At 43.3% G+C, this 14,372-nt stretch overlaps 1 protein-coding gene across 2 annotated transcripts; it reads right to left on the bottom strand.

Moving 5' to 3' along the window:
• Positions 1–7,625: 7,625 nt before the first annotated feature.
• Positions 7,626–13,903, bottom strand: loxl5a (lysyl oxidase-like 5a). 2 transcript variants are annotated; one of them, XM_054752366.2, is made up of 7 exons: positions 13,766–13,903; positions 9,502–9,610; positions 8,985–9,122; positions 8,345–8,501; positions 8,113–8,208; positions 7,934–8,049; positions 7,626–7,860 (listed from the first exon to the last, which is right to left on the bottom strand). In XM_054752366.2, exons 1-7 carry the CDS (start codon positions 13,770–13,772, stop codon positions 7,854–7,856), a joined length of 630 nt encoding a protein of 209 aa, XP_054608341.1. In that variant the 5' UTR covers positions 13,773–13,903; the 3' UTR covers positions 7,626–7,853. The 2 variants fall into 2 exon arrangements, with proteins under 2 accessions (XP_054608341.1, XP_015826789.3); XM_015971303.3 differs by lacking the exon at positions 13,766–13,903 and adding an exon at positions 9,856–10,807.
• Between the last annotated feature and the right edge of the window lie 469 nt (positions 13,904–14,372).

Below are 14,372 nucleotides of genomic sequence, written 5' to 3'. Positions count from 1 at the left end.
AAAAATAAAAACATCAGATTTTACCAATTTACATTAAGGGTAAAAAGCAGAAGTATTAGCGTGGTTTCTGTGAATAATTACTATCTAGATAGCTCTTTGAATGGCCTCAGTTTGGAGAAACAGAGATTAGTTGTGATTGTACTGATATGTTTAGACATCTCTGTTGTCATGTTGATGTTAAACTGTATTCGGGGTGAAACATTTGTGTATTGTATCATATATTATAAATATAACAGTTAACTTTTACAACAATTAAAAGGATATGCAACTTTTTCATATAATTTTCTTGAGCCAGTATGTGCTAAAATGACCCTTTACAGAAGAATAAAGTGTCACTCAGACACCACCGCCCTCTGTGGTCAGAGTACAGCATTTGCAACTTCAGAGTGGGAGTCCAGTCTGTTGGACTAAGAAAAAAAGTTGAGCTGACATACCTGGCGCTGCAGTCTGCTTCTAGCTCATTTCAATTCAATTCAATTCAAAAATACTTTATTAATCCCAGAGGGAAATTGATTGCTGTAGTAGCTCAGAATAATAATAATAATCATCAAGTCATCAAAGAGTTATTGTATATTACAATGGCTGTTGGCAGGAAGGATCTCCAGTAGCGGTCAGTGTTGCAGCAAAACTGAAGAAGCCTCTGACTGAAGACACTCTTCCGTTGTCGGACAGTCTTGTGAAGAGAATGCTCAGGGTTGTCCATAATTTCCTTGATTCTCTGGAGAATCCTTCTTTGCATTATCTCCTCCAGTGGTTCCACAGTCGTCCTCAGAACAGAACCAGCCTTTTTTATTAGGCTGTGGAGCCTTTTCAGATCCCTGCTTCTGATGCTACTACCCCAACAGACGATGGCTGAAGAGATTACACTCTCAACAACAGACTTGTAGAAGATCTGCAGCATCTTGCTACAGACACTGAAGGACCTAAGCGTCATCAAGAAGTGCAGTCTGCTGTGTCCCTTCTTGTAAACGGCTTCACCGTTCTTTCTCTATAGTCCAGTCTGTTGTCCAGGTGAACTCCAAGGTATTTGTATTCCTCAACCACCTCCACGCCTTCTCCCATGACGGAAACAGTGTTTGACTCCACCCTGTTTCTTCTGAAGTCTAAAATCATCTCCTTTGTTTTGTTCACGTTCAAGGTCAGATAATTGTTTCCACACCATGCCACAAAGCGCTCCACTAGCTCTCTGAACTCAGCTTCCTGTCCATCTCTGATACACCCGACGACTGCAGAGTCATCTGAGTATTTCTGTAGATGACAGGTCTCTGATTTGTACTGGAAGTCTGAGGTGTACAGGGTGAAAGGGAATGGTGAGAGTACAGTCCCCTGTGGTGCTCCAATGTTACTGATAGCCTGGTTTGATGTGCAGTTCTTCAGCCTCACAAACTGTGGTCTGTTTGTCAGGTAGTCTTTAATCCAGGTGATAGTTGAAGCCCCCACCTGTGTCTTCTGGAGTTTCTGACAAAGTACATCAGGCTGGATTGTGTTAAATGCACTGGAGAAATCAAAGAACATGACCCTCACAGTGCTGCCTGCTTTGTCCAGATGACAGTGGGTTTGTTGAAGCAGCTGGATGATGGCATCTTCAACTCCAGCTCCATGGCGATAAGCAAACTGTAGCTGGTCCTGATATGTCCTAGTTTGCTTGTTCAGGTGGACCAACAGGCGTCTCTCCAGGACCTTCATGATGTGGGATGTCAGGGCAACCGGTCTGTAGTCGTCACTGACTGATGGGCGAGTTTTCTTTGGAACTGGAACAAGGCAGGATGTCTTCCACAGGACTGGAACCTTCTCCTGGGCCAGGCTGAGGTTGAAGAGGTGCTGCAGAATCCCATAGAGCTGCTCTGCACAGGCCTTCAGTACCCTGGGGATGACACCATCTGGACCTGCAGCCTTGTTCCTGTTCAGTCTCTCCAGCTGCCTCTTCACCTGACTTCTAGAGACAGATAGGTGGGAGGGGGAGGTAAATGGGGCAGCAGCATCTCCTGACTTGGTTGAAGACAGATTTATAGAACCAGAAGAGTCCATGATTGCGTTAGAGGACAAAAGAGCTGGCATGTGACAGGAACATGTTGGATCAGAGGAGGATGGGATGTCTGATTGGCTGGGGACAGGTGAGGAGGATGCTGGGTTTGTTCCTGAATTGAACCTATTGAAGAACTTGTTCAGTTCATTGGCTGTGTCCAGGCTGCCATCTGTGCAATCCTTCCTCTGCTTGAAGCCTGTGACCTTCTTCATCCCTAACCAGACATCTCTAATATTGTTCCTCTGTAGTTTGTTCTCCAGCTTCTTCCTGTATGCCTCCTTGCTGTCTCTGACCTTGATCTTCAGCTGCTTCTGTATACTCCTCAATAATTCCCTGTCTCCCTCCTTGAAGGCTCTTTTTTCTCATTTAGAAGATTCTTCAGTTCACTGGTGATCCAGGGTTTGTTATTAGCAAAGCATCTCACTGTTCTGGTGGGTATGATGTTGTCCACACAGAAGTTTATATACCGTAGTTTCCGGACTATAAGTCGCTCCGAAGTATAAGTCACACCAGCCATAAAATGTATAATGAAGAAGAAAAAAACATATATAAGTCGCATTGGACAATAAGTCGCATTTTGGAGGAAAATTTTATTATTTTTCTTACAAAATCTGAGACCAAGCATTTCAAATTGCAAGACAAGTACTGGTAACAATAACAGAATAAACAATGCTGGCGCAGCAGCACGCCACGGTCTCCAGCAGAGGATGGCGGTGTTTGAAACCCTCCCAGCGGGATAGGGGAGCTCATTCCTTGGTCGGAGCCGGCCCGCAGCAGTGCGCCACAGGCTGCAGCAGGTGATGGCGGGGCAGAGGAGCTGAAATCTGGGCCGGATCCAGTGCACAGCGGCACGCAACAGGCTCCGGCAGGTGATGGCTGTGTGTTTTTAATTCCCTGCGGGGCAGGTGAGCTGAAACCTGGGTTGGATCCAGCCCGCAGCTGCGCGCCACAGTCTCCAGCAGGTGATGGCTGTGTGTTTTAGTTCCCTGCGGGTCAGGGGAGCTCACTCCTGGGCCGGATCAGGTGTGTAACAATGCGCCACAAGCTCCAGCAGGTGATGGCTGCGTGTTTTTTATTCCCAGTGGGGCAGGGGAGCTCATTCCTGGTCCGGAGCCAGCCCGCAGCAGCGCGGTATAGCCTACATAATTTGGTATATAAGTCGCTCTGGAGTATAAATCACAGGACCGGCCTGACTATGAAAAAAAGTGTGACTTATAGTCTGGAAAATACGGTAGTCAGTGACACACCCAGTCATGTCATTGATGTCCTCTTCATATCCTTGGCAGAGTCATTCGATCTGTGGTCTCAAAACAACCCTGCAGGGCTTCTTCAGCATCCTGTGACCATTTTCTCACAGTTCTTCTTGTCACAGGTTGCCTCTGAACAAGTGGTTTGTATTCTGAGCAGAGAAAAACAAGATTGTGATCTGATTGTCCCAGAGGAGGTCTTGTTTCCGATTCCGGAACTGCGCTGCTCTGGGTTGCTGCATGTTGGAGTAATCAATTTCCCTCTGGGATTAATAAAGTATTTTTGAATTGAATTGAATTGAATTCTTTACATTTGCATAACACAAATCCAATGTCTTGTTTTCTCTGGTGGAGCAGCTGACAAACTGTTGAAATGTTGGAAGTGTAGCAGAGAGCGAGGCATGATTAAAATCACCAGATATAGCCACAAATGCATTGAGGTGCTGGGTTTGTAGCTTAGCTACAACGGAACTGATGGCTTCACATGCATTTTCAGCAATGGCTGAAGGTGGAATGTAAATGGTTGCCAAGACAACACTGGTGAACTCTCTTGGCAAATAATATGGGCGACAACTTACTTTCAAGAGTTCAAAATCTGGGCTGCAAAGACGACATTTCACTGAAACATGACATGGATGGCACCATCTGTTGTTGACAAGCACTGCCACTCCACCTCCTTTTCTTTTTCCGCTCCTCTTCAGATCTCTGTCTGCTCGTACAGTCAGGAATCCTGACAGAGACGCTGGAATCGGGGATATGGTCCTGCAGCCACGTCTCAGTGAAACTCATAACACTGAACTGCTGATACTCTGGCTGAGTCCTTGAAAGGGCTTGGAGTTCATCCATCTTGTTGGCCAGTGATCTCACATTGCCCATTATGATCGATGGAAGAGATGGTTTGAATTTCCTCTTTCTTTGTTTCCGTTTTGCGCCTGCTCTGCATCCACGCTTCTTGCGTTTTAGCTCATTTGGGATTTGTGGCTTCAGTTGAGGTATTATTTCAGCCTTTCCAATGTTAATCAGCTGCTCCCGATTGTAAACCTGCTTGTTGCCATGGTTACGCATCATAACACATGCTCAAAAAGTGAAAAAATAGCAGTAAAAATCCTCCAAGCTTCACAGCACCAGAAACAGAAAAGTTAAAGGTCCAAATAATACAGTTTTTCTTAGGACGCTAGAAGAAAAAATGTCCAAAAAGGCAAAATTTACATGTAGTTAACAGAGCTACTCCAATATGCAGCCACCCAGAGCAGTGCGAGAATTGGAATTTCCTGCATGTTTTAGGTCATGAACACATCTGATTTGTTTAATTCAATGATGAATCACTCATGTAGACACTTAGGAAGGTTAGGAATACATTTCAGCTGTTAGATTAAGGTGATAAAAAGATAAATGCACAATAAGGAGATAAATTGTGCTTTTGGTCCTACTAAATTGACACTAGGGGGTGCTGCAAGCCAAAACTACCTAGTGTTCCTTTAAATGGAGCTCTGTCCTCGATGGAGACTTTCGGTTTTGTCCTGTGTCCAGTGTCCTGACTGCAACATGTGTAAAGCCCTGGATCTTTAGCGTATTGTGTGTTATAGTTTATGGTATTTGATGTACTATGTATTTTCTGCAAAATGCCATCACCTCAGTGATAAATGCGAGTGCATGACTGTGAGTTTGTAATAAGTGGTCATATTATAAAAATACCAACGTATTGACCCTGAAACACTTTGTAGAATCTCAGGGTCTTCTTCACGGGTGAGGGAAAGATGGAGCGTGAGATCGACAGGCAGATTGGTGCCAGTAAGCATCTGGTTGTGTATGTTCCTAAAATGGTGCCATGATTTAATCTCCATTCTCATGCCTCATAAACTTGTTACAGTAACTCATTAATAAAGCTGACACACACACACACACACACACACACACACACACACACACACACACACACACACACACACACACACACACACACACACACACACACACACACACACACAGCTCTGCCACCAAGGCAGGATCCAGCAGTCAATCAGAATTAGGCTGTTCATCTTATATTTTTGACACATTTAATGACAGCTGTCAAACAAGCAGACAACAATCCAGCTTCAGGGGGAATTTTTGAATACAGCATCTATTCAAACATAAAATTAAGCTTCAATATTGACTTAAAGATGTGGTTCACCCATTTAATCAATTCATCTGAAGTGGTCTTTAGTAGGAATGAATGGTCAAAGAAAACGGTTAAATGGAACAGACTTACCTCAATCATGTGACATGTGAGATAATGTTATATTTTAGACATATAGATTGAAATATAGATGTATAATGAGGCTTTTACATTTGTAAATGTGTATATATTGGTTAAATTAAATAAGTAAGTATGTCAGTACCTGCTAGCCACAGAAGCTGCAGCTACTAAGCAACAAACCAACCATAGACTACTGCTTTGGATCTAAAAAACATTGTAGATATCAGCGAGAAAGCTACAATTAGTTGGCTCACAATCAAACTAGAAGTTTGCCCCAAAGTAGCTGCTGGCTGCTGATCCACCATCATTTTGAAAATACTGCGCTGTATTCTGGGAAATTTTTGATCAAGAGAAGACAACAAGGCACTTCCCATGTGTCCTTGGTTAGTTAGCTAAATGGCAAACAGAGGACAGATTCCTCTGTAGCATTTTTATTTATTTATTTATTTTATTTAACCCTTATTTAACCTGGGAAATCCTTTGAAAACAAGTCTCTTTTGCAAAGGTGCCCTGGCCAAGAAGGCCGCCACACATTATGAACATTGGAACACGTCTTGGCTCTTCCTGATGGGGCATCTCCTAGGCAACCAGGGTGGGACCAAAGCATCAAGGCGAGGTTCCTTGCTATTAATAAACTCCCAGAATTTGGAGTTTTATTTCCTGATATTTGGACATCTCGTCTCTGCATAGCAATGCGACTCTACCACTGACTCTGCTTTGCAACGCTGATGTTTTATTTCCACAAATAACACAAGTCTGAAGAAGTCTGTCATGTGGTGGGGATGCTAATGCTAATGGTTAGATTCTACGAGCTGAGACAATCTCTGCTGTTTCCTGGACGCTAAACCAACAACAGCCTTCCTCGTCATAAGTCAAGTTGGGTGAGTCCATGAATGTTAAATGACAATGTGACATGGATCAGTCAGGATTTCCAAAATCTTGGGTTTCGCTGTCTATTTTCTATCGCTAATGCAGGGGATAGGTGTAGGAGACTATTTTCATGTTCAGCCTGTTGACTCTGCCTCCTGTTGACCTGAAGTCTCAGACATTCAGTTCTTTTGGGTGCAGTCTCTCAGACGATCAGCCCACGATAAGAAAAGCTCCGTCTAGGACCTGCTGATGTCAGCGGATTGCATTTGGGTTTTCCTGGCCATCAACAGCTCTGTGGAATTTCTCTCCTCCTTGCCATCTCCAGCCACTCTGCCCATCCTGCTCGTGCTCGCCCTGCAGGCTCAACACTTCGACCTGCCCAGAGCAAAACGAACCCGTAACTGTGGAAAAGGAGAAGGATGTGTCCTGACCCTCCATCGCATGCAGACTCACATCAGCAGCTCACCCCTGCTGGACTCTCACACGGAGTGGGCTCACCAGAGAGGAAATGTTTGGGCAAGAATACGAGTGAAGGGGGTTTGGTACACGAGGCTGTTTGTATCAGTAAAAATAATTAAAAATAGCAGCTATCGTTTTGGAAGTCGTGTGTTTTCTGTAAATATAACTGCATTTCTACAGGACAGCTAGACTTCTAAACCCCACAAGAATGTGTAAACACATCATGGCATCTCAGACGTCTCCTGAGGAATTTTTGCCAAGTAAATAAATGTTTTCCCAATCACTCACCTGCTGCGACACGACAGACAAACATAAACAGGCTCACGGTGTGATGCACTATTTATTTTCCTGCTGTTTCTGTGCAAAGTGGAATAATTACAGGTATTTCTCAGAGGGTTGTTAGTCCAGAAGCAGTCAAACAAAACCAGCCACTAAACTCCTCCTAATGAGCACTGTGTGTCCTCACGTAGTTGGAAATTTACACAAATTATCCCATCAGCAGCCGTGATCATTACCCAGGCTTTAACACAAGGCAGTCGTACTTCAGGTTTTAAAATCTAAATACAATTTATTATAAAATTCAATGCAAATCCAGAATATTTATCTAACAAGTAAGCTCTGTTAGTGTTTAAAAGACTACAGATTTAATCAAAATCAACAAATTAAATGCACAGTTTGGTGTTTTACACAAAAAAATCCACATTATTCAACTTTATCATACATGTATTTGTTATCAAACGAATTTAAACTTAAAATACATTTTATATCAAAGGGAAAACGAGCACCATTTTCTTCTTCATGAATAAATCTTCAGAACACTTTCCTATTGCACAGAGACTGGATGATTCTTCACATAAATAAAGAAAATTAACACAAGGCTTTTTTTTACTACAAAATGACATAAATACAAAGATTAATTTGTAAAGCTAACAGTGAGATGGCATAAGAACAGAGCAGCAGCTTTACATCAGGAGCAACACATCTGAGTGTGAACGTGTCGGTCTTCTTCAGGTCAGCTCCTAGAATAAACATCTCTGATTAATATTCATGTTTTTTTTATTTATTAAATAAAAACTGCATGTGCTGACTTACACAACGATCCTGCAGTTTCTTGCCTGGACGAAGCTTCCTGTATACCTGACGTCACACCTTAACTCATTGTTGGAGAAATCGGATTCCTGGACCAGCTGAGAGGGATTTACTGTCACCTGGGAAACAGACCAGTCAAACAAAAACACATATAGCAATAACAACTCTTTCTTTAGAGCTACCTTAAGTATGTAGTCTCCAGGCGGCACATCAGTGATGTCGATCCACTGGCAGTCGATGTTGGCGTGGTAGGTGTCATAGCAACCAGGACCAAGCCCCTAAACACAACCCAAACCCATCCTTTAGTCAACATAACTGGTTGATTTACATTTTCTGTTCAGGATGAATGTAAAAGTCCAACATAAACTAATTTCACCAGATGAAAACAAAAACAAATGAGTCAACGAGACTGACCTGTGTGTGAGCAGTGCAGGCAAAGCGTCTCCGTACCCCTGGGTCACATGACGTGTCCTCGAGACAGAAGCTGGCTTTGTGTCCCTCAGCAACCTTCTGTCCAGTGGAGACGTCCAGCAGGTCATAGTTACTGAAGGCCTCCATACTGTGGTAATGTCTGGAAATGTGTAAACACACACACACACACACACACACACACACACACACACACACACACACACACACACACACACACACACACACACACACACACACACACACACACACACACACACACACACACACACACACACACACACACACACACACACACACACACCACTTTCATCAAAGAACAATAATAGAAGCCACATTTGTTTGTGATACAGCAAATCTAAAGTTATTCTCCAGTAAAATCTGTTTCACTTTTAATATTCAGCGTGTAACGGCTGTTTATCCGCACATTTCACTTCTAAACTGGAATTATTATTTGCTTTATTTCTATTTTTCTTCTTTTTCAAGCAAACGTTGTGAATCTCAAACACGGTGAATTCTTCTAAATAAAACAAGCTATCAAAAACGAGCAAATAACTCTAAAATATACACTTCGTCTTGCAGCATAAATGATATAAATGTGAGCTTATTCCGATGATAAACTCACTGGTGACAGCTGTGCCATTCCCACTCGGATCTGGGTTTGATTGGGAGGAAGTCTGCTGTTCCCTGGTTCTTGACTCGCTGTGGAAACCGCAGCAAAACACGGTAGTCCAGGTCACTCACACTTGGATGATAGGCAGACCTGAAAGCCAAGGAAACAGGACACTAAGCCAAAGTTACCTCTGTGTCCTCAGACAGCCACTGCAGTGTGCAGATCTGTAACCGCCTCATCTTCACACAACTCTGTCGTGCATGGAATTTGCTTCCAGCTTTGAAGTTCCTTGTTTGTTTCCCCAGGGTTTATTTGACTTGGACTATAAGATTCTTCAATCAAAGGAGAACATTCTTCAACAGTTTCCAGGTTTGTGCAGCTGCTGTCACTCAGCTAAAGATTACACCTAATACCCATATCTGAATGCAATTAAACGTTCCTAAAATGCATGTTGATGAAAACAACAGTTTTGAGCTGTTTTCGGACATGCATCTCTTCCAGATTGATATTTTGCATACTAAAGCATCACCTGGAAAGGCAGTTTTCCTCTGCAGCACAGCGGAGTGCATACATCTGAACCCTCTGGATGTAGGAGGCAGCCTGGATGTAGTAAGGGTCAGGTATCAGATCTGGGAGACCTGTAGGCAAATGTGAATAAATGAAACCCATGTGATGTGATGTGAAGGTTTTGTTGATGTGCATGCATTTTGCACCTGCTGAAGATTCATCAGTCAGGACATGTTGGAAACAATTATGAGGAATTTAGAAAAATGCAACAAAATGAACAATAAGAACCAAATAACTTAAATAAACAAACTTTTGGTTATAGTATTGCAACGGTCTTTGTGTCTTTCACCCTGACTTCAGTCTGCTCATCTCTCACCGTTGTAGAAGAACCTGGTACCGTAACCGGTTGCGGGTGGATTCCGTGCGTTTTGCCTGTTCCTGCGGTCTGCTGGGTAAATATTATAGAAAACGGAGTTCCTGTGGTGGATGCTGTGCGGATTCTGGGGGTCACTCTCGTCTGAATTTTCCGGCATTCTGCTGGGGACGTGTATTTCCACAGCGTTGTTGGAGAGCGCAGTGGGGGGCTGGTTTGGTTCTGGGGAGATTCTGGTCAGTGACTGCGCTCTGCTCTGATTGGGGTTCCCGCTGTCCACAGTCCGGGTGAGCAAGACAGATCTTGGAGGTGAATCCGAGCTCTCAGACGCTAACGTGCCGACCCGGGTGTGCGTAAAGTCCTGCACCCTGAGCGGGGCCGGGCTGGGCTGTTGTGCACCACCTTCACCGGGAATGCTGCGGCCTCCTCTGGGGACTCCGCTGCCGGAAAACTCTGGGAAAGCGGCTGAGGTGCTGTTAGATGCAGTCCGGTGCGTTAGGCGCTCCGCAGCATCACCGCTGGTCCGACTGTGCGCAGCAGGCCGGCCGGATGCAAGCAGGTAGTGACCCGCATCAGCACCCAGAACCGAGGAATCAACTTTACTGTCCGCCCTTTGCTCAGAGTGATCCCTGGGTGCGTCCTCGGCGCTCACAGACCTGGCTCTGGTGGACCTGCTGAGCGCAACTGGCTGGTCCATTTGGTTAAACATGTTTTTTGTTGTCAGTAACATTTGCGTGCGTCTTCTGTTCTGCGAAGGCAAAAGATAACGAGACCCGGTGCTGAGCAGACTATAAACCTGACCGTTATTCTCCCACCGAATATGGTGTTTCCACGGGCCGACGCGCGCGCGTAAATCTTCCTGACCGGTACCAAAAGACACCAGAACATCGAGCAGGGTAATAATAAAAAAACTAATCTTGTCCATGGCTCACCGGGGTTCTGTCCATGTGGAGAAGGTGGGGTATGGTTTTGAATACCCGACTCCGTTACGCAGTTGCGCATAGCCCTTCGGGGGGTGGGGTGAAGTGAGTGTGTGTGTTGGGGGGGGGGGGGGTCTTCCCTATTTGGAATGGTTTCGGACTTTATCAGGCAGAGTTGGACCCTTTCTCTGGTTGAATTTTATCATCTTCAAATAAATCTTCAAATAAATGAACAAATAAATAAATCCTCAAGTTGAGAAAGAGGACAGGCATGTACAAAAAGTTTATTGTCATAAATAGGGTGATCCCTTGTAAATAAGGTTAGAATTTTGTGAAGTCTAGACGTGCGTTATCTAGCCTTATGCTGGCATTTCCATTGTGTCCACTTCATGGCACATTGCGTAAAAAGGAAAACAAACATTCGGTGATGGTGTTCACTCCTTTACCACATGATGGCAGTGGACTCCCAAGGACAGGAAGCGCTCTGCTTTGTGGTTTTTAACTTTAAATGATGAAAATTAGGAGTTTCATCCAAAATGTCGGTGTTTTATGTTCTTTATGAGCAGCCACAGTCAGGTCAGATTCATGTTTAGAACTCAGAAGTGAAGTAATGTTTAAAAGGTGAAATCCTAAACCAAACAAATTTACATTTGAAACAGTTGTACGCTCTATAAGTTATTTGGCACTAAAATTAAACACACCAGTCATGGTTTCCATCCTAAACGGGACCAATTAGGAGCATTAAATGATAACAGTCTGTCTAAATTTATATCACGTCATTTACTTCGGTGTGATGTAGACCCTGAGAATGGGCCCATTGTGATGGATATTCAGCACTATAGAGCCTTTACGTTTGTTGTAGTGTTGTTAGTGACATTGATTGATTTTTGTTTGCATGTTGTTGTTTATATGCTACAAAGTAATTGCCCTTTGGGACCAATAACATTTTCTGAATCTGAATCATAATCGGTGAACTGGAACCCAGGTTTGTGCTGTCAAATGTGTCTTTGGGCAGGTCGACTCACCAGAAGGGACCGGTGGCACCTGTGTAGAGCAGCCTTGCCTCCACCAGTGCACCCCAGGGCAGCTGTGGCTTTAGCTCATCACCACCAGTGTGTGTGTGTGTGTGAATGGATGAATGTAGTGCCTCACTGCTACAATGATGATGAAGATTCTGATTTAACCCAGTTTGGCTCAGGTTTACATCTTGTTGAATATTGTTCATGTTTAAAGAGTTTCCTCACTGAGAAACCATTTTTACTTATTATTTTTGAAAAAGATCTGTCACTCTTGAGTTTTTCATGCAGGCTGAGAGAAACTAGACGGAGAAAACGTATTTGTGTGATGTGCTTGTCAGCCACTAGATGGTGCAATCGGATAAAAGAAATACTCCCACTTTAACGTTCATGGTCTTACCCATCTTGCGCACCAGAGCTTGTTTTCCCCAAAGCATGACTTACAAGGCCTTCATTCCTGCTAGAGACCACTGGAAATGTGTTAAAATATGAGTGAAGGACGTCTTTAATGTACACCTATATAAGTTTTATGTGACAAAAAAACTCCTGCATGCATTTCATTTATTTCGTGTAAAAGAAAAGGATGTCTGGATTGTTCGACTCTGAAATGTTTCTAAAACCTCAAATTTTTAGACAAAATGACTAATTTTAAAAGCGTATAAGGTTGATAAAACTACAAGCAGATCTTTTCAGTTTTAAATACCTGAATACTCTGTTTTGTATTTATCCCGACTAACCCAGGTGAAATAAATTCCAACATCTCCTTGGGATATATGTTTCGCACAAGTTGTTGACAGCCTTGAAGTATGGGAGTCTCACCCTCTGCTTTTGTTTTAGTCTCCTTCACACTCAGCCACGCATGCTCAGACATGCAGACTGACAGGCCTGAGCGTACACACACACACACACACACACACACACACACACACACACACACACACACACACACACACACACACACACACACAGTCCCCTGTAATTATTTCAACAATCTGTTTCTAAGCCAGTGAGTGCCTGTGACCAGCATAAAGGAGGTTGTGTGTTTATGTGTGCAGGTTGTGGGACATAATTACAGGGCAGAGGTCCAGCTGGCTTATGCTGGCTATGACTGGATTAGTGTTATTACTCCCATGAAATGACACACGTGGTTCAAAACCACATGTTGGATCTAACAAGGTCATTTTAGATTATGTCAAATACTAACATTTAAAAAAAATGATTAAACACAACTAGATTTTGGAGTTTATTGCAGAAGAAACTAATGTGCATTTGTGCTGTATGTGTGTTTTGTGTTACCACCATGTGGTGTAAAAACAACCAGGCACAACATCTTGTTCATAAAGGACGAGTCCTTCATGTATAACTATGGATGAGACGACCATAGTTACACGGTGGTGTTCTGCAGGTACAGATAGGGACAGGGGACTAGAAGAGATCGTAAAAACAAAACACGTCTATCCTCAGTGTTGAGTCTGCGTCACATGCTCTCAGCAGTGGAGTAACAAGGTCAGGTTTGTTCAGGAAAACAAAAAACACATTTACACTTTCAGGGTAGAGAGGTTTGTTTTGGAGTGTCTGAGGTGAGCTGTTTTCTCTGCTTTGTCCATGCAGTCACACACACACAGCTGTCATTTTTAGCACCACCAGAACAGGATAGTGTCATGGTTTAGTTCAGAACCACCTGTTAGAGCGTCACAGCATTCACCTTGTCCCTCTGTTCTCCATATAACACAGACACACGGTACTTGGTCTAAAGAGCAAACTTTTACTGCCACTAAAGGATAAAATGAAGGAGTCCCCGCGTTTCTGCTTCACGTGTCCTAGCTTGGATGAGATGACATCAGTTTACAGTCAACTCAGACACGAGAATACCTACAACCAAACCCAGAATGTTCTGGATATCCCGTTAGCAGATCCACTTTTTCAACATCATTGAACTTCTACCCACATTAAAGTATAATTGAAATACACACTTACCTGACATGTGCTTTTCTTAGAATAGACTAAAGATCTTGTGTCCTACTCAGTGACAGCATGAGGTATTCCCTTAAGGGAAAAAAAGTGATTCTGATCTATTTATAGAATATGGAAACAGAGGTGACATCAGCACGTGCAGGCGCTGTATTTAAGTCTAATGGTGCTAATGGGCTAAGTCTAGAGGATGGTCTGTGACCTACTCAAGCAGCAACCTGAGGAAAGCCGGGGTCCATTTTAGAAACACCCAGGATGAGAAACTACGACTAGGAGTAGCACCTACTTCTAAATGCAGTCAAATATTTAGTTCATATGGGATATGCAGATATGAAGTTTAAATTAGGATTATAACTGGAGTGCATATCAGGTTCAACAGGAAATTAGTTTTATAGAAGACACTTTCTCAACCTTCAGATCCAAATCAGGGTCGTTTAGTTTTTATCACCAACATCTGAAGGTCGTTAATACACCCGAGCCTCCTGAAATGCAAAATGCTCATGAACGTGTGTAAAAGTTTTATGTAAGGTTCTGACACTTCATCAATAAACCACCCAACAGCAGAACTGGATAGAAAATCTTATTTGAATATAAATTAGGTGTTAATGAGGAA

This window comes from Nothobranchius furzeri, chromosome 8, assembly GCF_043380555.1.
Source record: "Nothobranchius furzeri strain GRZ-AD chromosome 8, NfurGRZ-RIMD1, whole genome shotgun sequence".
NCBI classification, from domain to species: domain Eukaryota; kingdom Metazoa; phylum Chordata; class Actinopteri; order Cyprinodontiformes; family Nothobranchiidae; genus Nothobranchius; species Nothobranchius furzeri.
Note: the sequence above shows the minus strand (reverse complement) of the source record. Positions and strands in the feature narration are given on the sequence as shown.